The 24,284-nt window shown below is 45.5% G+C and overlaps 1 protein-coding gene across 2 annotated transcripts in view; it reads right to left on the bottom strand.

Annotated features, from left to right (window-relative positions):
* KCNJ6 (potassium inwardly rectifying channel subfamily J member 6) overlaps positions 1-18,141 on the bottom strand; it is a 35,829-nt gene extending 17,688 nt beyond the window's left edge. Inside the window, exons 1-2 of one of the 2 annotated variants that reach the window (XM_066177161.1) lie at positions 17,227-18,141; positions 16,102-16,638 (exon numbers count right to left, since the gene is read on the bottom strand). In XM_066177161.1, coding sequence (XP_066033258.1) covers positions 16,400-16,638; positions 17,227-18,124 — 1,137 coding nt within the window. In that variant the 5' untranslated portion in view covers positions 18,125-18,141 and the 3' untranslated portion in view covers positions 16,102-16,399. Of the gene's footprint in view, positions 1-16,101; positions 16,639-17,226 lie in introns of those variants that run through there. The other variant, XM_066177160.1, reaches the window with a different exon arrangement.
* Positions 18,142-24,284: the final 6,143 nt, after the last annotated feature.

Raw genomic sequence — 24,284 nt, 5'->3', positions numbered from 1 at the left:
GAAAGGCTGGCACAGCTGGGATTGTTCAGCCTGGACAGGAGAAGCTTTGGGCTGAGCTCAGGGTGGCCTTGCAGGGCCTGAAGAAGCCCCAGGAAACCTGGAGAGAGACAGTTCCCAAGGCATGGAGGGACAGGACACAGGGAATGGCTTCACACTGAAAAATGACAAGTTTAGGTGGGATGTTGGGAAAAAAATCCTTCCCTGTGAGGGTGGGGAGGTGCTGGGCTGGAATTCCCGTATTTGCTGTGGCTGCCCCTGGATCCCCGTGAGTGCCCAAGGCCAGGTTGGACACTGGGGCTTGGAGCAGCCTGGGACAGTGGGAGGTGTCCCTGCCCATGGCAGGGGTGGCACTGGATGATTTTTAATGTCCCTCCCAACCCAAACCATTCTGTGGCTCTGTGAGTTGTGCTCCCCCATGCTCTGAACTGGGATTCCCCTGTGAACAGGCTGCTGCTGCTCTCTGGGCTCTCCAGGGATTCCATCATCCAGACCTCCAGCCAAAGGGTCCAAAATTTCCAACAAGGCAACGACCCAAACCAAACTTCACAAAAGCCCAAAGTCTCTTCCTGCTGCACTGCTTGGTTTCCCGAAGGGAGTGGATTCACTCTGGATGACAGCAGGTAGCAAAGCTCTCCACGGGAATGGAATCACTCCTCAGGATCCCATCTGGGATCTTGGGGGAATTTCTCCAGTTTTTCAGGTGGCTGCTTAATGGATGTTCCTGAATGTGCCAAAGTGACGACAGAAAGAGCCTTTCAAAGGAAAGAACCCCAAGCTCTAGAAGGTTTAATTCCCCTCATGAATAATGTGGCAGCAATCCCACGACTTTTCACTCCATCCTGCGCTGCGTTCAAGCCAAACCAGCCTGGCCTGCTGCTGTTGTGTGGTACCTTGAACCAAACCGCCGTGAACAATTCTCTCCAAAGAGGGAGCACAGTCAGAGCCCTGACACCGCAAAACTCGGGGATAATGCTGGAGCTTGTTGCTAACAGGAGAAAGATGGGGATTAAGATGACAACCGCAGGAGAAAATCCACTTTGCAGCCTTTTTTTTACCCTGTCATCTGTAGGAGAGAGAGCTACAAGCACAGCTGATGAGGTGTGATGCTTTAGAGGAGGAGAGTTTGGATTTGCAAGGAGCTCTGAACGTCTTGTTTTCCCACCAGCGCTGCCATCTCCCCTGATAAGCTCATTTCAAAAGTTAATGGACCAGATCCTTCCCTGTGCTAACGCTGCACTGTGCTGCTTCAGAGGGGCCAAACGGCGTTGAGGCAGCCTGTTCCTGCTCCTGCAGCTCTCCCCCTGTCCCAGGAAACTTGGATCAGCCAGAAGGGATCATCCAAAAGCCCAGAGTCCGGAGCAAATCCTTCTGGGGAAGGTGAGAGGTGTCACCACCCCCTCAGGTTCTCAGTGGCTGCTGCTTTGGGGCTGTAGGCTGAGGGCAGAAATGATTTTACAAGCTACCGATGGAAGAAATATTCCCAGGACTGGAAGAGCATTGGAAGAGTCCAAGTTCGGCATCACCAGCGCTCCTCCACCCAAAGCAGGTCCCTGCTGCTTCGGACTGCACGCTCAGAAGGAGGCCTGAGAAACAGTGAGGGATAAATCCCTTGCTGCTGATTCCCTCAGACTATTCCCTCTTTTTTTTTGTTTTTTTTTTTTTTTGGCGGCTGTGGTTGGTGCTGAGCAGGGCACCAGCTGCTCTGGGGTGTGAGGAGGAGGAGGGTGACCCAGCAGGGCACTGCCACATCGACTGTGACAGCTTCAACTGGACAATTTCAATTTTAAAATTTTAATTTTAATTTTAATCTGCTGCTCTAAGTCAGACTCCAAGGGAGAGACACTCAAGAGAGACTGGGAGAGCCCAAATGCTGCTCTCTCTCTCTGGCTCACCCTTCCCATGAGGATACAAACCAACCTGCCCACAGCTAAATCAGGACCAGCAGTGAATTGACAATCAGCACACGCAGCAATGGGTCCAACATCCTGCAGCTGGATTCTGCCACCACCCAGATTCCAGGCAGGCAATCTGCTCTCCAGAGTCACACTGGATGTTTCCCACACAAGAGTTTAAGGTTATTGTTGCTGTTTTTCTACTGAAGGAAGAATTTCGTTGGAATTAGTCCAGAATGAAAGATTTTGGACAGGTCTCAAGAACAGCTGGGGGTTCCCCTGCATTTCAGGTGAATCAGCTGACTTTGGGATCTTCTTCACCTCCTAAAACTCAATAGTTGCCATCAGAAGTGCCGGATATTTTCGACTTTGTCTTTTTAATGCAAACACAAAATAGAATGGATCAAAGTTAAAAAAAAAAAAAAAAAGCCACCACAACTAGCATACAATTTTGCTGATGAAGGGTGGACCACTTCTGATATAAAAAAAACCAAACAACTTTCTTTCCTTTTCTTTTTCGTCTCTTCTTTTCTCTTTCCTCATCGAAGGATGCCAGAATGCCAGACTGACACAGCATCAGGTGTAATCCTGAGCTGAGTGAAGGCTGTATTTTGATTAAGGGGCTCTGACAGGTTTTGAAGCAATGCGTGAATGAACCTGGAGGATTTAATTCATCGCAAGTGTAGGTGCTGCGCAATGCAGTTTCCACAAACCTTTCCTGCTGCAGCAGCTGGGACATCCCTGCACCTCCCCATCCTGCTGAATCCAGAGGGACTGAACAGGGCTCGGGAAAGGGCAGCTAATGAGGTGAAAATTCAGGGAGGTGGATTCAGCAAATGAAGCCCTGCAGTGATCTGACAGCTGCTGAGAAAGCTGCGTGGAAAAGGAGCTGAAACTCTCCAAAAAACACCGAATTGCTTTGAGATTAATTCCGCATCTCTCAGCTCAGATCGGGGGCACAAAATGAATAAACCACTGTCCCTTGACCAAGCCTGTGCCTGCACAGGGGGGCTGCTGCAAAAACTTGTCGAAGCTCAGTAAAGTCTATTCAAAAAAGCCCACGACGTGTCAGCACAGACACAGAGCTCGTGGTGAACAGCTGTAGGTCAGCATCGAAGGGATTTCCCCCCAATTAAAGTATTAAAATTTCCTTCCTCTGTGTCCAACACGAGGGGCTTAGCAGCTGGGTGGGAATCAGGCAGCGGATTAGATCTAATTACTCTTGGCTGTAATAAATCAGGCCCCTGGATGGCAGATAAGGAGATGGGACGGCCTTGTGGAGCCTCCAGGGGGACATTTGGATCATGCGTTGCCCATTGCCTTCAGTATTTTGGCCAGAAGACTTTGAACACATTAATACCCGAGTATTTTTCCGTTCATCCAGCACTAGGAAAGACTGGTCCCCAGTTGATGGTTTTGGGGTTTTTTTGGGTTTTTTTTTTGTTTTCTGATGGAAATTCAGGTTTGGATCACCGGGCTCACTGTGGGACAGACAAAACTTTTGAGATGCTTTGCAGGCAGACAAAACACCATCATAAATACAGGTGTCTCCTGGCCCCAGAGAGAAGGGAGGTTCAATCCTCCGGTAGAAGTGAAGGAATCTCTTTTTTCAGCCCTGAGAGTCGACTTCAGCAGCACCCACGCACCGTTCCTTGTGTTGGAAACTTTAATAACTTCACTTGAAATTCCTGCCTTTTTGATGGCAGTGGAAATAACATGACTTTTAAACAAGTAGAGGAGACTGTCATTGAAGTCGAGCCAGCTATGTGGGAGTCAGATGATTAAGGTAGATGTGGTGTAGGAGGGGAGAAATACTATCATTTGGAAAAAAAAAAAATCCTGTATTTTGAACAGGTTTAATGTTCTCTTCCAGGGAAGTGGGGTTGTTATTATTAAGAGCATTACCAACATTAGATGCAGGGCTTGATTCTCTGTTGATGTGCCTTGGCTGTAATTGTTCCCATCCATGCTAATTGCCTAAAAATGAGTCTCGGTTATCACTGAGCTGTGCAGCTGAAGTCTGGGGGAGCTGTGTGCTCACTTTTTCAGGTGTGGGAACAACAAGGCAGAGGGTGGGATGGGAGGGAGGGATCTGCTCTGTCCACCTGGGCCATGCCAGTGTCTGTGTCACGCCAGGGATGCATTTCTGATCCTGTCAGAAAGTGTTTCATTCCTCTGGCCCCATCTGAGTTTTATCTCAAGGCTGTGTGATGCTGTTCTCTAATTTTTTGGGCAGACAGTGCTGCTCCAGCAAGGATAACTCAGCACTTGCCCAAAGCTGGCTCCGGAGGAGCTGGAGCATCCGGAGGGCAGACGCAGCGGTGTTGGGTTGATGCTGAAATGCTTTATTCTTGTCTGAAGCAGGTTCCACCTCTGAATCCGCAGCCCCTCTGCTCCTCTCTCTCCTGTCCATCCTGCTTTTTGGAGCACCTCCTCTCTCTCCTGCCCATCTTGCTTTTTGCATCATCTCCTTTCTTTCTTGCTCATCCTGATTTTTACAGCATTTCCCCTCTTTCCTGCCCATCTGGAGGGCAGCAATGTTGATTTGATGCCGAAAGGTTCTATTCTTGTCTGAAGCAGGTTCCAACTCTGAATCCGTAGCCCCTCTGCTCCTCTCTTTCCTGCCCATCCTACTTTTTGGAGCACCTCCTCTCTCTCCTGTCCGTCCTGCTTTTTGGAGCATGGCACCTGCACTGGGCTTGTCCCTGTTTTCTCTCTTTGGAATCAGCCCAAAACCAAACGAGGCCAAAAAACTTTGATCTGAGCATTTCCCCCTGCCTCAAAAATCTTATTACAATGTGGAAGAAAAGTGCATTGTGGTGTTCAGATTCAGAACTTGAAGCACTTTTCACCTGGATATTTTATTTTTTCCTAATCCAATGGTCTTGCAGTCGGTGTTATAACATGAGACAGAAGGGGAGGAAGTAGAAAACCTGCACCAACCCCTGATCTATAGAATATTTGAGACAGATTTGGTGGGATATCTTTTTGGTCAAAATCTCAGTGCAGTGATTATGCAAAATCCCTGGCGATGACGTGGTTAGACTTGACTCAGAGCAACAAATCTTTCTGCTGATTTAGTGAACTCAAGTGCTCTCACATGCTTTGAAAACTGTTCCAACTCAGGCTCTTGGCATCTTGAGACAAAAAGTTGCAGCAGTACCTCGTGTTTTACCACCAAAAAACGCCTTCCCCACCAGAAAATTTCCTTTTTTTTTCTCCTTGACAGACTTGATCAACTTTTAAACTGGCAGGAAAAGAAGATAAATCGTAATCTGTGCTCAAAATGCATTACAGAGAGCAGATACTTCATTTCTCAGCACAATTGTTGGTCCCTGAGTCTGCAGCAGAGGACCTGCTTGACCTTAAACCATAAGCCAAATGACAGCCACAAGATGCTCTGTGCTAGCCAAGTGAATTTTGATTCATATCAATCCCTCTGCCCTTCTCCAACCTTTCTTCCCACACATCCACAAAAAAAAGAGTTAGAGGACCCTGTTACTCATTTTGCCTGGGATTGGAGTGTCCATGTGTATTTGAGTGCCCTCAGCCCAAGCTCTTCCTGGTGTTTATTGCAACCTCCTGAACTCGGAGGTTTTCCGGCAATCTGTGGTTCAAAACTCACTGAGAAAATTGCGTTTCTACCTTGACAGACTCCAACTGTTCCCAGGGTCTCTTTAACACCAGGCCTTCGGGCTCACAATAATGAGAAAAAGCAAGATTTTACAGCCTGCAGAACGGAAGGGAACTACCCCAGCACAAATAATACTTTTTTACAAGATTCCCCAGCCTGAGCTGACTGTAATTACACGACATCTATGGAAAAACACAGTTGCTGCCTAATGCCACCACCTGCTTGGAATATCCTCTTTATATCAGCATGGTTTCATCATTTCCTTGTAGTGCGATGCCACGGGGTCTCATGATGAAGGCTTTATAACACGTATTAGAAACACCAGCATGGATTAATGGCACAACCTGCATTTTCTGGGCTTCCGCGGCCCCAGTTGCACACTGAGTGTCATTTTTGTGCCACTACACCTTTTCCTCCTGCTATTTTCTTCTCCTTTTGTCCAAACAACCTACAGGTACGTTGTGTATTTTGTCCATTTAAGTAAGTTACGGTCATCCTCTATGAAATTGCTTTAAAATGGATTTTTTTTCCTAATCTTCTCCAGCCCTGCAGTGAGTAGAAAAGTGCAGATAAAGTTTCCTGTGCTGCGTGGTGCTGTTTTCACCTGGAAGGTGTCTGGCTGAAGGGCACTGCTCTCCCTGTGCTGGCTTTTTTTTGGGGAATGAGGCTGAAGGATGCTGCTCCAGCTGCCTCAGCACTGCACTGGAGTTCGGGGGATTCCATGGGGTCCCAGGGGTGTGATCCCTCCTGCATCTCTGAAGGACAGTGCACAGATTTGGGTGTCTTCACATCCCCTGTGGTGCCTGGGGGAAACTGAGGTTGTGCTGAGGGAGGAGGAAGGGTTCTGGTTACCTGACAGGGGTGGTATGGACAAAATGTTGTACAATCATAGTATGGTTTGGGTTGGAAGGGACATTAAAAATCATCCAGTGCCAGCCCTGCCATGGGCAGGGACACCTCCCACTGTCCCAGGCTGCTCCAAGCCCCAGTGTCCAACCTGGCCTTGGGCACTGCCAGGGATCCAGGGGCAGCCACAGCTTCTCAGGGCCTGCCCACCCTCCCAGGGAACAATTCCTGCCCATGATCCCATCTAACCCTACTCTATTCCTTTTTTAAAAAAATTCTTTCACCTTTTTCCTCAGTCACGCAGATTCCCCTCTACTCTCGGAGCAAATCAGCCAAGAATTTTCACCTCTGTCTTGGCTGCTGCTGTCGCATCCCTGGGGATTTGTTTCAGCCCTCAAAAGACGGACAGGCTCGTTTGGTGCTCCCCTCACTCTGGTTTCCATGTCCCAGTGGATAAAGCTGGAAATCAGAACTGGTTGAAGAGTGAGGGTTCAACCCATCGTGCCCTGGCTGTGGTGCAGACCTTGGGGGGAAGGTGCTGGATAGAAATTGCTCTGATTATTTAAAGCTTTCTGTGCATTTGATTCTGGTCACTCTGTAGACATCAGTAAAGCTTGACTGGTGTCTCTTTTCAGCAGGAAAGGTCCTTTCCAGCAACAGAGGCTCTTCAGAAGACTACTTTGAAATATTAGGATTCTCTGTCTACTGAGTCCCGCTAGCAAGAAGTGAAAGAGCTTCATCTGCACAAAAAAAATTCCAGGGGAACTCCTGGAAATGTTTTATTTTTTTTTTTTTCTTACACAAAACCCCAGCTTCTGTTATTATTCTGTTCTGCTGGGTGTGATATTTACACAATATAATGAAAAGAGTTTTAGGAGAGACGTGCTCTCTGCCTTGGCTGCCAGAAAGAGAATCAGCCCTGAGATCTGTGTTTTCAGGATTCCCTGCTCCAGTCCTGTTATCTTTCCAATGGAATTCCTAGCCCACATTTGTAATGGACCTGCTACACCTGCTGGAATTTTGGCTTTTGGTTCCTTTCTTTGTAACAGATCAAGCATCAAGCCACAGATGACAGATGGAAAGTGTGGTGGGAGGGATGAACTCGGAACCCAAGGAAGGGAGGCAGAGGAAGGGGAATTTCCATGGGCTGAGAAGTTTTGTCCATTCCAGTGTCTCTATTTGCCACGGACAGTTTGTACAATGAAATATTCCAGGTTTGTTGGGTCTGTCCTTGTGGAATGGCTCTTCCCATCCATCTGCAGAAGGGACAGTGGCTGCAGAGAGGAGAAAACTCAGATTTCCTGAGGGAAGGACATCCGGCGTGGATCCACCCTTCCTCCCGTGGCAGTGAAGCCGCCTCAGAGGCTGTAAAGCCAAAACTTCCAGTGTGGGTCCTTTATCTAGATTATAAACATTCATCTGCTTCTAATCTTCCATTTGCCTCTTAATTAGAGCCTTAATTGCTTCTTCTCTGAGGCCGTTAAGGAGCTGACAGGCCCTGCACAGCTCAGTTCAGTCCTTCAGGGTCCTAATTCAGAGGCCACCAGAGACTGAGTCCTGTTCCACAGGTCTGGGAGGGCTTCGGATCAGGCTCAGAACTGCTCATTAAACCTCGGATCCACATTGAGAGGGGATGGGTTTGGACTGAATTTCCATCACTGGTGGCTTTTGGACGCTTGATGGGTGTTTTATATCCCTTTGGAGGGTAGAGGAAGATGTAGCAAGGTTAAAATTCATGCTTTCGGTCTCAAACCTTGGATCTTGACTAATTATGAGGGGTTTAAAATCCTAGTGTGACCGAGCCCTGATGGGAGTGTCTTAAGGAGGAGATTTAGCCCTTGACTCGTGATAGGAGAAAAGCATTTTCCTTAAAATGCAAAGCAAAACCTCCTCCCCTTAACAGCTGTGGACTTGTGGCTGCTGCCTTTGAAGCAGATTTTTTGGCCAGAGAGGAGCCTTTGTCTGCCTCAAAACCTTTGGCTCTGGACTCTTCAACACTTTTTCATGGCATCTGTCACAGCCCTATTGGCAGTTAGAGACTCGTTGCTGCACTTAATATCTGAAAAAGGGGCTAATTCGTTGTCTTCCCGCTGGAAAAGGAGCTTAATGGAAAGAGAATTGGAAAACAATGGAAATGGATGGGGGCGGGGGCGGGGAGGGGGGGTTCCCACTCTGGAGATTTGGGTGTAATAAATTAATACTTCTTATGCAAGGTTGGGAAAAAAAAAAATAGAAGAAGCTAATGGCTGGTTAAAAAAAGTGCCAGCACAATTTAATTGGAGTGGCTGAGTCATAAATCTTTTAATCTTTTGTGTTCTGGTGCTGCCTGGCAGCTCTGCCGCAGTCGGAGGGATTTTTTTTTAGGGGAAGCCCCTCTCTCTCTCTCTCTCCTGTTCACACTGATCTGCACCAGTCAGAAATGTGGAATCATAGTTGCCAACCTTGATGTTGCTTAAGGCTCCCCCCAAAAAGTCTGGAATGTCTTGTTAGACACAAGTTGTGATGATGAAGATGATAATAATAATGATGATCACAATGATCATAATGACAATTCAGCGGTTGTTTGTAGCTGGATTTTTTGCTGGCAGCTGGGAGCCTGTCCCAGGGAGAGAGGAGCAGGCAATCCAGGGCCAATCCACGCTGGACACTCATCTCAACCTCCGGAGAGGCAAAAAGATGCCGAAGATGCATAAACCACAGTTTCTTCAATGGTGACAGAGGAGAACAATGAAAGCTCTGAGCTGGGCCTATGATTTTTTCAAAGCCATTCAATTCTTCACAGCTATAAAAAACCGAGGAGGAGCCAGCTCGGAGTTTTATTATCACAGGGAAATCTAGGCTGGAGGGGGTTTCTATCCACTTTTGTGATGTCAAGCACATCATTGGATATCCTCACCCTCTCCCAACTCTGTTTGTTACATCTCTGAATTCCCTGACAAATCCCTGGGGCTTTGGCTCCCCTTTTAGCTTTGGCCACTGCCATGGAGATCTTGGCTTTTCCAGAGAGATTTGGATTTTTCCAGAAGAGATTTTGGCTGCTCTGGCCTCACTTTTCTCCTGGTGGGAGATAAATCCTGATCAGACCTGCCAGGGGAAATTGTTTGTCCTGTTCATCACTCTGTAAATCCAAACTGCTGGGAGGAGCCTACAAAACACCTGAGTGTGAGTTACTCTCCCCACTTCTCATTTCTGAGCAGTTAATGGAATTCAGCCAAATATTCCCTCTGAATTCATTTTTCTAAATCAAATTTTAGAATTCCTCAGGTACCTCAAACCTGCTCCTCATAACCACTGGAAATTTTGGAGATCTCCTTCCTTTTTGCTTTGTTTCGGACGTTTCTTTAAATCAGGTTTGTTTCTGGTGTAAGTTGTAAGAACGGGATATCTCATATTCAACAATCCTCTATTTAATAAAATTCCATTTTTTTTTTTTAACTAAAGGTTTATGTCGTTCTACAGAAATCCCAACTAAGGAAAAATGCCAAAATCAGGAAGAAATCTTGGAGAGCATTGCGACTTTCTTTAAATCAGTTTTGGGAACATTGGGAATGAAGGAGAGGGAGTGAGAGAGCAAGAGCATGGCAGTGAGTCCAAACTTTGAATGCTGTGATTGAGACCACTGAGATCACTGCAATTCTTTGTGATTTGTTTTTCCTTAAATCCCTTGAGGACTTTTTTTTTTCAGTGGCCTTGGGAATCCCAGGAACTGTGCCACGATGGGAGTTTTTAGTGCTGGCAGCTGCTTTCTAGGATAAAAAATTTAAACATAAATTTTCTGGGTTTTTTTAATGTCCTTTGTGCAGCCAATGGTGTTTCTGCAGTCCATAGCCTTGTTCTTTTTTAATCTATCAACTGCTGAGTTTTAATTTCTGGTTTAATTCACAACTTTGCTCATTCTTTAAACTTTTAGGTCACTTTTGGCTTTACAGTTGCTGCTCTATTCAATTTTGTGAAAACTTGCTGCTGAAGGTGAATAATCTTTCTGCTCACATTCTTTAGGAACAGATGCAAACATTTGTAATTTTAGAGGGGCCTTCTGGTTATCAGGGAGCGTGATGCAAAGTGTTTAAACTTCGTTACAGTTCAGGGAGAAAGGAGGGAACAATATTATACAGCTGGAAGTAGATGAGCAGAAAGGGGAGAGGTGAAAAGATCTTTTAGAAATATGGGAGGGAACAGAGTTCTCAAAAAATTAGGATTTTGAACTGCAGGCTACCCAGACAGACTTCATCTCTGGAAATCAAACTGAGCAAATAAGGTAATCAGCATGAAAGAATCAGTTCATTCCAGCAGAATTCGGAGGGTGAGACCCTGCCCCGACTCAAATCCGCGCCTGGGATTTCACCGCCCTCATCTCCAGGCAGGTAACGACCCTGGATGGCCAAAAGTGAAAGTCTAAAATTAGAAACAGCAGCAAAAATATTTCCTTCTCCAGGAAAACATTTCAGTGCTGACCCTTTTCTTACACCGTTCCTGGAGCAAGCTGAGCGTGCCTGAGCGGAAGCTGCGCACGTTCAGGTTCCTGGTGTCATCTTGGGAAGTGCTCTGGAATGGAAAAGGCACTTCAGTGGCCCCCGGCACATCTCCAGGAGGCTCAGGGATCACAGATCCACTTGGAGAGCAGGTGGAACATGTTCAGTGAGCTGAATCCTGCCTGGGGAACCTTCTGACCTGGATAAGGCTGAGGTGCCCTGTGCAGAGGATCCTCCCGGTGGGGAATGGGTGGGACACGGGGCTCGGGTCCCTCCTGTCATTCCTTAGGGTCTGAGCGGGGTCTGGAGCTCCAAGGACTGAGCAGCAACACCTCTGCAGTGCCAAAACCTGCTGGGAAACTTGCTTGAAATTATGCTGGAAGCAGAGGATTTTAAGTGTCTGGAATCACGGGATTTTAGGAAGAGTTTAAGTGTCTGGAATCACGGGATTTTAGGAAGAGTTTTAGTGTCTGGAATCACAGGATTTTAGGAAGATTTTAGATGTATGGAATTAGAGAATTCTAGGAAGAGTTTAAGTGTCTGGAGTCACAGGATTTCAGGAAGAGTTTAAATGTCTGGAATCACAGGATTCTGGGAAGAGTTTAAGTGTCTGGAATCACAGGATTTTAGGAAGTCTCTGCTGGTCAATGAAGAGGGTGCCAGCCCAGCTTCCCTCTGTGCCTTTTCGCTTGGAAAACAGGAACAGGGCCAGAGTTAAAGCAAATTTCGGGATCCTGTCATTCCTCTGGCCATGGAGATCATGAGCCCAGCAGGGAATAGCGTGTGTAGGCTCAGGAGTGACGAGCAAAGACAGGATTTTGGGGCACTTCTCTGTGCCTGTCCCTGGTTTAGGAAGGAGCAGTGGAGGTCAGTGAGAGCGTGGAAAGAACTGGGACCTGCCCTTTCTCCATGCCCAGAGAGACTTTGGAGGGATTGCAAAGACAGGATGTGCAAAATGAAGCTTTTCTTGTGCAAGTCTGACATGTGGTCAGCACAGAATTATTTAATAATATCTGACCTGTTCGGTAATCCCTGGATACGTGTCTTTTAGAGACCTTACCTTTTAATGAGAGTTACTGCTTGAATCTGAATATTATATTTGAACATTTAGGGGTAAGGGAGCAGCTGGAGCTGTGAAGAGCTGAGGAAGTAATTGGTGAGAAAGATGTGAGAGATGGACAAAAAGCCATTATCAAACATTCATAACAGGTTTGCAAAGTACAGCAGTACCCGGAGAATAAAGCTGTTAAACAAATGCGCAATCCCTTTTCCCTGAGAGTGAGATACAGCGAGATTTTTACGTGAAATGCTCCTAATCAGCATCTCTCTTTTATTTCCCACAAACGTTGCTCCCTGATTTCTTGCTATTCCTCGTAGTGTTGACTATTGTGACGTTGTAATTGCCTCCTTTAAGTCTCACACTCCTCTTCAGCAATAAGACTCATCTTTTCCACCTGTAGAGAAATCTTCCTGAAGGAAACATCCCGGTGGGATGGGAATGCCTTTCCCTGCTGGCATTTAGAACTCCCCTCCTGCTGATGCCTCTCATTTTCTGTGTGAGAATAAATAACAACGGAACGTTTTGTTAGAACCAGGAAAATTAAAATGGGACAGGAGTGTAAGGAATTGCTGGCAGCTCCAGGGAAGTGGGGATGTGCGAGAAGTTAAACCTTGTCCAAGTCTAGCACCCAGCAGCAGGAGATGTTAAAACCCTTAAAATAGAAAGGAAAGCTGCATGCTGGAGAGCCCTTGTGTTCTGATCATTCCTGGAATGAAGATGATCCAGTTTGGAGCAGAGGCCACTTATTCCTGACCCTGCTTAAATTAACTGCATTTCAGTCAATGTGCTTTGGTCACGTCCTGGAGCACAACGAAATCCACTTTTGTTCTTTGTCTTGCAGAAACACCCAGGTGGGAGAAATTCCTGGTGCTTTTCTTCCTTTCACCTGCATCCCCCTAAAAAGCAGTTGGACAGGATAAATATTTCTTCTCTGAAGAGCAGTAGAAAATTGAAGTGAGAAACTCTAACCCCAGCAATGTTTATTTGGAGAGAGAGCGAGCAAATTCTGCTGAGAGGTTTTGAAGGGTTGAAACTGCTCCAGTCCGTATCAGAGGGAGATATTTGCTAGGACTGGGCAAGGCTGAGGGGTAAATATGGCAATTCATCCCAGAGAAATCAAACCCACAATAAATCAGCCATTCAAAGGGGCTGTAGTGAAGAGGGGAACAGCTTTAGACAATATTTGTCTGGTCAATAGCACTGTTTACTGTACAAATAACCATCCCAGTGAACATTTTATTGCTTTGCACGCATATTTTCCACAGCTGGCGAGTGTTGTTGTTTCTGTAGCTGTAAAACCTTCTGCAGACACTGCTCTCAAAGCTGCCCGTGTGTCAGGCTTATAAATGCACCCTACTCCGAGTTTATTTGTAGAATTATCCCTCTGAACCTGAAGTTCTCCATCTGGCTTTGTTGCTTCCCTTTTCTGACAGCTACGAATGTGCAGATCATTTTCTTTCCTTGGAACTGATCAGTGCTCAAACGTTTATTTTTAGGCAGAGGGAACTGCCAGAGTGTCACCAAGTGCATCCCACTGGCCAGATACGACTTCACAAGACTTGTCCAGAATTTTCCTCTTTCTCACCATTCCCCAACCCCCCACACCTTTTTTTTTTTTTTACATCTTTCTCTCTCTTTGAGTTTCTTTCTCTCAGTTTCTCTTGCTATTGTACCCTACCTGACCTTCCCAAATTTAAAAGGCTTTCCTTTTCTTCTTACGGGTCTATTTCCTTATCAGTATTATACATTTGCAAGCCTTGCTTAATTTTTTAAAATACCCACTTTGCTTGTGATGATAAGACTTCCCTTAGAAACAGGTTCCACCAGATGAAAAAGGCTTAAAATTTTTAAGCCCATGGCTAGGATTCAATTATCATAAAAATATTCCTAACTGTAGATTATTTTACATTTAAAACTCTGGGAAACGGGGGCTGCAAAACGTGGAAATACCAGATGTGTCCTCCAGCTGCAGTGAAGTTTGGTTGGATTTTTTTCCCCCATTCCTCAAGGCTCCTCGGTGGTTCCCCAGCAGCCTAAAGTGCTTTTTGTTGTCCCAAAATTGATGTTTTTATACACTTGAGAGATGTGCACCACCACCAGGAAAAGCAGAGAGATAAATCCTTCCAAAAGTTTTATCCTTCGAATCCAAAGAGATGTTTTTGAATGTTGTTGTAAATAAAGAAAGAAAGAAAGAAAGATGCATATTGGAAGGATCCATAACAAATATTTTTAAAAAGCAGCCTTACTATGAGAGTTTGATGATGCCGGATGAAGGAGTCAGGGTGACTTCATGTTTTTAGAAAATGCCTTGCTGAGGATTCTGCCCTCAAAGGGATCTCCATGGTAGAAAGGATGGGAATAACCAAGGTGTAGGGATTCTCCCTGGGATAATCCTTTGTTATGTGCCTTAGCAAAGACACCTCCACTTTTCTTTGCATCTCAGGGAGTTATGGCAATGCTTCCACGGGGAATTAAGGGGTCCTTGATTTGAACTTTCTGCTGAATTTTAATTTGGTTCATTATTTTTAATGTCATTTAGTCAAATGCGTTATTCTCAATTTCCTGTCCTAACACACAATGCAGAATTCCCACGACAATCCAAAAAAACTGTGCTTCACACAGCAGATAGATGTGCTTCTGGAGCACTTAGGGTGGAAAGAATTAAAATGTATTTACCTGTCCAGTCAAATGTAAGCAGAATCAATAATTAATAACATACATTAGCAAATGCTTACCCTCATCGTTTCCCATTTTACTTCTCATTGAAGCTAAATCTGAGTGGGGAAGCTCTGAAAACAGATAAAGGATTGATTTCCCTGGTCCGACTCGGGAGTGGCTTTTCTGATGGATGACACAACGTGATGACCTCAGTCTGGTTTGGATCCCTCAGCAATGACACTAAATGAGGACACTGCTGTAGGTGACATCACATTTTCCTGGCTTCAGCTTTTATAATTTTGTATTTTGTAACTTTCTTGGCAGGAATGCTGGGCTGGGCTTTGCTGCTCTGAGCAGCTTCTTTCACAGCTCTCACTCTGCATCAGCTGGAAGAAGGAAAGGTGAATATTTGACTCCCTAAATCGGCCTTCAGTGTTTGCCAGGATGCAACTTGTAAATATTTGTAAATTAAAAGAGTGAAAATTCCTAGTTTTTGTAGAAGGTTGGCCAGACTGTGCCTTCAACAAAAATCACTCAATGCATGGGGTCAAGGCACAGCTCAAGAAGCTACTCCTGCACAAGTATGTTTTAGAAATTGTGCCGGTAATTCTGGCATTATTCGATGCCCTCCGCTCATATCTCACTCAGCAGGAAACTCTACCCAAACAGAACAGTTTAAAATGGGAAATGGACCCACCCAGTGCAGGGGAAAATCTTTAATCCCGGATATCTTCCGTGGATTTTCAAATCACTGCATTCAGTTTCTCTATTGATATGGACTGGAATGGTTTGAGATAAGGAGAGATTTGATTTTTATCTCGAACTTTGCCAGCCCAAGCAGTCTGAGGGGTTTTTGCTGCAGTGAAGGCTGGTGATGGCTGAGTGGGAGAGGTGGGTCAGGCCAGAGCAGCACAGGACACCCCAGAGAGCCCCTGGGGTGTGCAGGGGGGAAAATGAGGTGAGGCAAGTGGGGAAGTCAAAAATAGAGAGAAATGAGACTTTAAACCAACAAATCTACATTTGCTGCACTGCAGAAATATTCTGCCTTTTGATCTTGTAGGTGGTTGTGGTGAGACATTTTTTATTCTGCCACTACTTGCCAATCACTTTGCTGGGAAACACGGTGCTCAGCAAACCTGAAAATATCCCCCGCCCGCCTTGGGATGTCAAGTTCCTTCAGCTGCAGTTCCCAGATCTCGGGATGGTTTCAGGGAACAAACAGCAATTTCCTCATTGTCTCACCCAAAGGTGATGCAGATGTTTGAAATCTCGGTGCCTGCTGCACAGAGCAGGAGCACTAAACATTTCATCTTGATTTCTCTTCAGTACCACCTACTTCCTGGAAAATTTGGAAGCTCTGCACTTACCACTTCAAATTCCCTGTCAAGTTCCTTTCAGTTTTGTTTTTTTAGTTTTTTTGTCTTTCCCCCCCCCGCCCCGCTCCATTTTTGTCTCACACGTTTATTATATGGTGACAAATGCAGTTTTTCTTCTGACACCACATAATAGATGTGTGAAACGCACACACACACATGTTCTAGTAGGAGACTGCTCTTTATTTCCTGGCTCCAGTTGCAAAACATGAGTCAGGGTTGGAAAGGTTGTGCTTCTGTCGGAGCTGTGGAATCCACGCGCGCAAACCTTCCTGGGTTTTGCTGCAGTCGTGGGGGGAAATGGCAAATCTCATTCTTATATTTCTACAATCAGTATTTTCTCCTCCCCCAAGCGCATCGAATCTTCATTATATTTACTTATTTCAGGCATTGATGCTGTTATTAACAGGAAAAAAAAACCACCTCCAGCTCCTAGAACACAGGTAAAAGTACCCTCCTATAATTCAGGCTTTAATACAAAAAAGAAACATTATTTTAGTGGTGCATTTGCTGTGGACTTTTTTTCCTCTGCACCAAGTGATTTCTGCCGTTCTGCTGCATAATTGCAGGTAACAACCACCCAGCATCTCCACAAGGCTCCGGTGACACAACATTCCTTGTTTATCCATCCCAGCTTCCAGTGTTCCGTGCACTCCTGTGGGGGCCCCAGTGAAACACAGAATCAGACGAGACCTTTTGTGAGCTAAAGTGGAACAAGCCCCATGTTACAAATTAAAAACAAAACCCAAGGAAAACGAGCAGGCAAAAAAAAAAAAATAAAGAGAGAGAACCGAACACATCATCACTTCCTACTGAATCCAGCCTTGGAATGCCACAGGGCTGGCAGTTGTTCTGCAGATACCCACGGGTGATTGGAAGCAGCAGGACCATGGTGCTTCCACGTTAATCACAAACAGAGTTTTGCATTGATTTCTTTTCTTTTCTTTTTTTTTTGTTCCCCCCCTAAGCAGTTTTATCCCACAAGGTCCCTGTGGTTGAGCTGCTCCTGCAATAGAATGACAAATAACGGGGTGACATGCTGTGAAAAATTTAGAAAATGAGAGATGCTATCCCATTTTCCAAACAGAGCAGAAACAACACTAATTCCGTTAGGCAAGATGGAACAGGCAATTAAACTGGGCATGCTTTTAATTTCGGAGCTCACCAGAGAACGGATGCCTTTTTCAAAAGTAACGAACGTGGAAGTGATTCCTTTAAAACCAAGCAAAACCACTGATTTTCCTTGCTAAAATTAAAGCATTTACCTTATACAAAGTATAAGAAATGTTACCTGTTGCCTCCACCATTCCTTCTAGGATTACAACAATTTCTAGCTCCTCTTTGGGCAACTGGGCTTTGGAAATCTCCCAGAAAGGACTCTGCTGGTTAATCTCATGGCTGATGATCAGTGGTGAAACCAAAAAGAGACGATCATCCCCTGTGTAATAACCTACGTTGATATCTGTCTGGTTGAGTGGTATAAATTCCCCCTCCTTTGTCTGTTTGGATTTGATCAACTTGGCTCGTATTGATGCCTCTACAATGTGTGAATTCCTAAGGTCTCCTACTCGGAACATCAGACACAGCTTCCCATCCCGCATGGAAATGACTGCGTTTGTAGAAAAAACCAAGGTTTCTGCCCTCTTCTTGGGTTGGGATATTTTCACAAACATGCAGCCAACCATGAAGGCGTTGACGATAGAACCTAGGACAGACTGCACTAAAAGCAGGATAATTCCCTCGGGACACTTGTCCGTGATGACCCGGTAACCGTACCCGATGGTGGTTTCGGTCTCGATTGAGAATAAAAAGGCTGAGACAAACCCATTGAGGTTGCTGACGCAGGGGGTCCACGTGCTGTCCCCTATGTGATCCATGTCCCCTCGCATGTAGGCAATGAGCCACCAGATCATGCCGAAGAAGAGCCAGGTCACCGTGTAAACCATGACGAAGATCAGCAGGTTGAACCTCCACTTGAGATCCACCAGGGTGGTGAAGATGTCAGTCAAGTACCGGTAAGTCTCTCTGACATTCCCGTGGTGGACGTTGCACTTCCCGTCTTTCCGAACGTACCTCTGGATTTTCCTCTTGGCACATTCTTTGCTGATGTTTTTTGGCAGGTCCTCTCTGGCTTGTTTGGGCAACTTTGGTTGGTGGATCGTGACAGGGCTCTCGATGTCCTGCTCCATTGAGTCTTCTTCCAGGACGTTGGCTGCCACGGAAAACAAAACAAAACAAACCAAGGAAAAGTCATTATTCCTCTTATTGTTTCTCTAAGTCAGTACACAACCTTTTCCCGTGTTAATCAATAAAATGATCATCCTCATTCTTTGTTAACACAGAAATCATTGCCACGCAGAAATAAAACGAAAGCAAACTGGTTTCTCATCAGGTCATCCTATCCACGTCCATATTTAAATTCCAGGAGATTGGTTTAAGCAGACATTCCTTCCCCCCTCACCCCTTTTCAGTTTAATGAATGAAACTTTTTATGCACCTAAAAAGATCTTACGGAGATAAAAGATATAAATGAGGGAATGGATTCACTTGGGGGTGAGCAGAGGAAATGAGCTATTGTTGAGCTATTTTTTTCCATCAATTGCATTGCTGTGGGGAAAGTATTAAATAAGTACAAGGAGCTTTTTTTTTTTTTTTTAAAAAAAAAGCCAACAGTTTTGAGCAGGAACCAATCCTCCTCTTGTTGAAGGAAAGTTGTAATATCTATCAAGAGCAATTCAAGCACACTTCCACAGAAAATCAATGCCTTTCTGATAATGAGACAGGGAATTGTGTGTCCTTCTCCCAGTAACGTAAAACCTACGGTACTTCAGATTTCATTTGAATTCACTGTGCCTGTGGCCTTTAATTCAAGTGTACCTTGTCCTCTAATGATCTGGGCCTCTTTTTTCTTTTTTTTTTTTTTTTTAGTTTCCCAGCCTTTGAAGATAAACAGCTTTATTATGGTTGTGTGCCAGAGAAAAAAATAAAAGAGTGTACTGAGGAGGAGAGTGGTTTAATCGAGTGTGTTTTGCATGGAGGACATGGTGAGGTCTGGGGTAATTGTTGTTTTCAACTGAAATCCTTCTGTTCTCTGGGGCTTCTTCCTGCAGGAATTTCAGCTCTTGAATTCCTAATTATTCCTCTTCTGGCTAGGTGCTGTCATTCTCCTGCCAGACTGTAAAGGGAAAAGTCTCCTGGTGGGTCTGTCCAGGTGCTTGGTTCTGAAGGCAGAATCACAGAATGGTTGGGGTGGGAGGGAACCTTAAGGTCACCCAGTCCCACCTTGTGCCATGGTCAGGGACACCTTCCACTATCCCAGGCTGCTCCAAACCCTGTCCAACCTGACCTTCAACACTTCCAGGGACCCAGGGGCAGCCACAGTTTCTCTGGGCACCCTGTGCCAGGGCCTCATTACTCTCACAGGGAAGGATTTCTCCCCAGTATCCCATCTAAAAAGAAGCACTGCTGTGATTTTGTACAGTTCTTTACGGAGTGTTGCGCAAGGGGCTGCTCTCAGTGGGTCGGTGCGGCTCTAAAAGCATTTTTCACTCTTAGAAACGTGAGCTGTGCAGCCGATCCTGTGTGGACTCCCCCAGCACCTGCAGCTTTTTCAAGATGTGCAGGTTCCTGCCTGTAGAGAAAGATCACAGACCCTTGCAGAGTTTTATTGAAACGCCCAAGGGGAAAAAAGGGGTTGCAGCCCTGTTGTCTCTCCTCCTGACCTGCTCCTCTTTCAAAGAAAGCCTCAAAGCCCCACAGTGGCACAGAATCTGAGAGCAATCCCACATTTTAAGGCTGTGCACCCCATCCTGTCACCTTTCCAGTTCGCTGTGTGCGTCAGGAGAGCGTTATCAGGGCCGATGGCAGTGGCAGCACTGGGAGCTGGATCACAGGGCCCTCAGTTCTGAATGAACTCCCCCAGCCAGTGACGGTGTGCCTGCTTGCATTATCCCTGATGCTGGGGAGTGCATGACAAAACACAATCAAAAGGCATCGCAGGGCCCTTGTGAGGCAGACTTAAGCCAAAGCCAGGAAATCTGAAGTTGAGGCTTCACACTTTATGCTCAGCTCTCCGTTGTGCCTGGGGAAATTCCGGTCCACAGGAGTCATCCCATCACTGCAGCAACAGAATCCTCCGACAATTATGAACAACCCATGAAGGCTCTGGCTTTTGAGGCTTAATGTTAAACTCCTAACGTTGATATAATGGGGTTCATTATCTTTCAGGCATTAGGAATGATTCGCTTTCCCCTCCCAGTCAGAGCCTGCCGTGAACACAGAGACCAGGAGAGGGAGAATCCTGTTGGTTTAGAGAATATTCCTTACTCCTGGCCCTGCTGTAAAGGGGAATCACGTCCCAGACCTCCCTGTCTGAGCACCTCGTACCAGAAATTATCCTGGGAGGAGACCCAGGTGCTGATTTTACCCCTGGCAGCAGGAGGAGTGTGAAGGGACCTCCAGGGCTGCCCTCCCACCACACCACTCCTGCTTTCCACACAATATTTATTTGCTGTGGAAGTACTTTGAGCAGTGAAGCACCTTCTATTCAGACAGCAAGTTTTTACTGATGCTTTCCAAATGCTTTTTGTGGATTTGTGCATCACAACCAGCCTGACCTGTCTGTCACAGCACGAGGGAAGGGCCACGTTTTGTCAGGTGTCCAGAGGTTTTGTAGGAGCAGGGAGCTGCTGCCACAGTAAGTGGGACCAGGATGTGACAATTCCAACGTGGGAGAGCTTTTCTTAACCTGGAGTGGTTGTAGTGGAGCTGATTCTTGTTTTGTAAGGGGGCAGCTTTGGACAACAAACCCAGTGTTCAACCGAGGTCTCTCTCATTACAGCATTTATTTGACATTCTCGCAGACATTTCAATCTTCCTGAGGGCATCTGGCCATTTATAAACTCTCCAGGCTCTTCCCAGTGCTGTCATTTCTCAACTCTCAGTCTCTGAGAGGAAAAATTAAGGTCAAGCTTGTTGTCTTTTTCTCCCATTTTTTTTTGCAAGATGCCCTTTCCATCTTTCCCTCACCCAATCCTGCTATGAATGAATTCCTTTGTGGAGAAGTTTCTAGATCGGAATCACAGTTTGTTGCCCTCTCCTGGACTGAGTTCTCACTCCAGAGAGAACCTTGGCAGCAGCAATTCCCAAAATAAGTGATCCAAAGGTTATGCATCTGTGTGTTTCCATGGAAATGCTTGATGAATAAGTTTTAAACACATGGCAGGATCCCTGCTCACCACTGAGGCTGGGGAACAGACACATACTGTCAGCGCCTTTGCCACAAAATACTTTGACTAATTATATTTTTACTTGATATCAACCCAATTAACTTCTGCTGTTTATTTCGTCTAATTTTCCTTTTGGTTACATAATGGTTGTCTTGGATCCAGGAACAGGGGAGTGAGTAGCAGCAGCCTCACTTGGGAGCTATTTTTGCTCTCTCTGCTTTTCTCCCTGACAAAAATATATCCATATTATTAATCTGCACTGCCAAAAAAAGAAAAAAAAAAAAAGGTATTTCTGAACTCTTCCTCCTCTCCCAGTAAATATTATATTTGTTTGAACACAACAGCCAGGTAACGAGCCAACTCAGGCCAATTTAGAGGATTCTGTTCAAATGATCTGCTTTGGTTACTCTCTTAGGCAAAACCTACAGGACATATGAGATTTCAGCGATTTGTTTGATTTCCCAGCAAATGACAAGGAGCTCTCCTAAATAAATCCCTCAATAGTTCACTTGTGTCCTGGCTGCGGCCAAATCAGCAAATTAAATGTGCCCAGGTCTATTATTTAGATTTGGAGGGTAAAGAGGGCTGCAGCCCACACTTGGATTATTGAACTCCAATTGTTTTCCAGGTTAGTGTCACACAATCTGCCAAACAGGAATAATCCGTGCCCTGAAATGGAGCCAGGAATTGTGTGTGCTCCGTTCTGCCAGGGGGGCTTTTCTAGAAATTTCACCCTGCAGGGGGTTGTGTGCCAGCACTCAGAATATTTTATTTTCTAGTAAAATTGCAGCAAATGTTGTTGTCATGTTCTTGTCTATTCCAAAGCAGCACTGGAAAAGGCACAGTCCTGATTTTCCAGGCACATCCTTTTATTTACAGCCTGCAGAACAACATGAAACCAGTGTCAACAACAAAACAGGACAGGACATGCTCTCATGCTCTCTCCCTTTGAGGCTGTGAATGTAACACATCAATATAACCCCTAAGCAATCATTTTATCAGCAGCAATGTGATTTTTGGTGTATTTTGGTAGTGCTGCAGAGAACTTGCTGGGGTGCTGTGCAAACACAAAGCAAAAGGAGGAATACGAAGGGCCTGTTCGTCCAATTTAAGTACTGTAAGCCCGTTTCGGTGGTGTAGGATTTGCCAGATAACGAGGAGTTTCAACAGAGAATACTGCAAATTATAGCTGACCTTTCTGTACCAGAAGCTGACCCAGAAAGTTCAGTGGGTGCTTCACCGTAATTTAGTGATTTTAACTCTCATGACACAGTTGTGAACGTTTTGCGTGCAAATCTGTTGGAAACGTCCTAATTTCCAAAATCATTTACAATCTAAAAATTGCTCTTGTGGGCTTTACTGCATGTAGAGAAATGTGTTGAGCAGACACTGCGATTCCTGCCTGCATTCCCCCCTTTCCTGGTGGGATGAGGCCACCTTTCAGTGAAGCAGGTGTTTGCATCTCCGAGGTCCAAGTTTGGCTTTTGGGAAGTCTCGAGTGTTTTACCTCTCCTTTGCTGGGGTCCCCAGTTTCCCTGGCACTGCATCCATCTGTGGGATATTTGTATATTCCTGGGGGTTGTTTGGGGTTGTTGGGCTTTGCACAGCACAAGGAATTCCTTGTAGCCTTCAGCACACTAAATCCTTCAGCATCCTAAACTGTTCTGTCTCTCCTCTTGATTGCAACGGAAGAAGTCAGAGGAGGGAAGGAGAGATTTTTGGAATACTTTGCCTCATCTCTGGCTGGCTTTTTGTTTCAGAGCTCTGCAAAATCTCGTTTGTGGTGAGCACAGAGGGCACAGGAACATGGGAGTTCTGGGGATAGAGGGGGATTTGCCTGTGGGATGAGCCCAGCCAGATAATCCACGCTGCACGGCGCCGTCATCACCAGATGATATGAGGAGAAAGAGTCTTGTTTAGAGAGAAAAAAAAAAAAGCGGAGTCTTTTATGATCAGCTAACAACTGTAAGCAGTCATTATCACAGAGCACAGATCCTTTTTCCTGAAAAAGAAAGGAATTAGGATCTGGTCCTGTGCTGCTGAAATCAATGCAAGATTGCCCATTCACTCAGCTGGGAGCATTGCGAGGCCTCACTCTGAAATGTTGGAGTGCTCAATAAACACCGAATTGGCAAATCTCTTCAAGGCCCAAATTGCTTCTTTGCACCCATGGAATCATAAATCTAATTTCAGAGGGAGCATGCGTGTGACTGAGATTTATTTCAGCAGCAGCTTTCACTAAAAAAGGCACGAAATGAGATATATTTATGATTAGAAAAGAGATTGCAAGGATGATACTTTGGTTTTTTTCACGTTACCTGCTTCATGACTGCTTTCTAATCCAACTTGATAAAAATAATGTTCTACTGTTTTCATCTCTTTTAAGCCTGTACAGCTGCAAGAAATCAGTCTGAGTAACACTTTGTGTCTCTGCAGTACAAACATTTCCATTCATTCCTGATTCTTGGCCCTTTCATTATGGAGGGTGGAAAAATGAGTCTGACAACTCAAATTTAAAAAACACACGGCTCCATTTTTGGTAGTCATTTGACCTTGTAGTTTTTGCCTTGGATTCTCACCAACTCCATTGCAGAGTTTACCACTGAAGGCTGTTTTTACATCTGCTTTGCTAAATTTATCTTCGTTTGAATCACGGGGGAGCCAAACAGCCTTGGCTTGGTAGCATTTATGGGGCAGTGTAAGAAGTCTGCACCTGGCTTCAAGAAGGCTGTGAACCTGCAAAGATGTGCAGAGAAAGTTGATTATCAACATCTCCGGCCTTTCACAAGGCTGTGGGTCCCAAATTGGAGCATGAAACTTGTTTGCTACCTGAAATCTGAGCTCTTGGAGTCAGCGTTTGTTCAGAGCCATCTCCAGAGCAAATGGTGGCACTGAGCACAGATTTCTGGAATAAGGAGAGGTTTCCTGGCAGATTAGCCTTTTACCAGGTTTTTGGCTCCCAGAAAAGCTTGAGCTTAAGCTTCAGAGCAGGCATTTCTGTGTCCAGGGCCTGGCTTGGAGCAACCTGCTCTAGTGGAAAGTTCCCTGCCCTTGGAAATGAATAACCTTTAAAGTCCCTCCAACCCAAACCATCCTGTGGTACCACAATTCCACAATATCC

This window comes from Chamaea fasciata, unplaced genomic scaffold (genome assembly GCF_029207755.1).
Source record: "Chamaea fasciata isolate MVZ Bird 193981 ecotype frontalis unplaced genomic scaffold, bChaFas1.0.hap1 SCAF_2, whole genome shotgun sequence".
NCBI classification, from domain to species: domain Eukaryota; kingdom Metazoa; phylum Chordata; class Aves; order Passeriformes; family Sylviidae; genus Chamaea; species Chamaea fasciata.
Note: the sequence above shows the minus strand (reverse complement) of the source record. Positions and strands in the feature narration are given on the sequence as shown.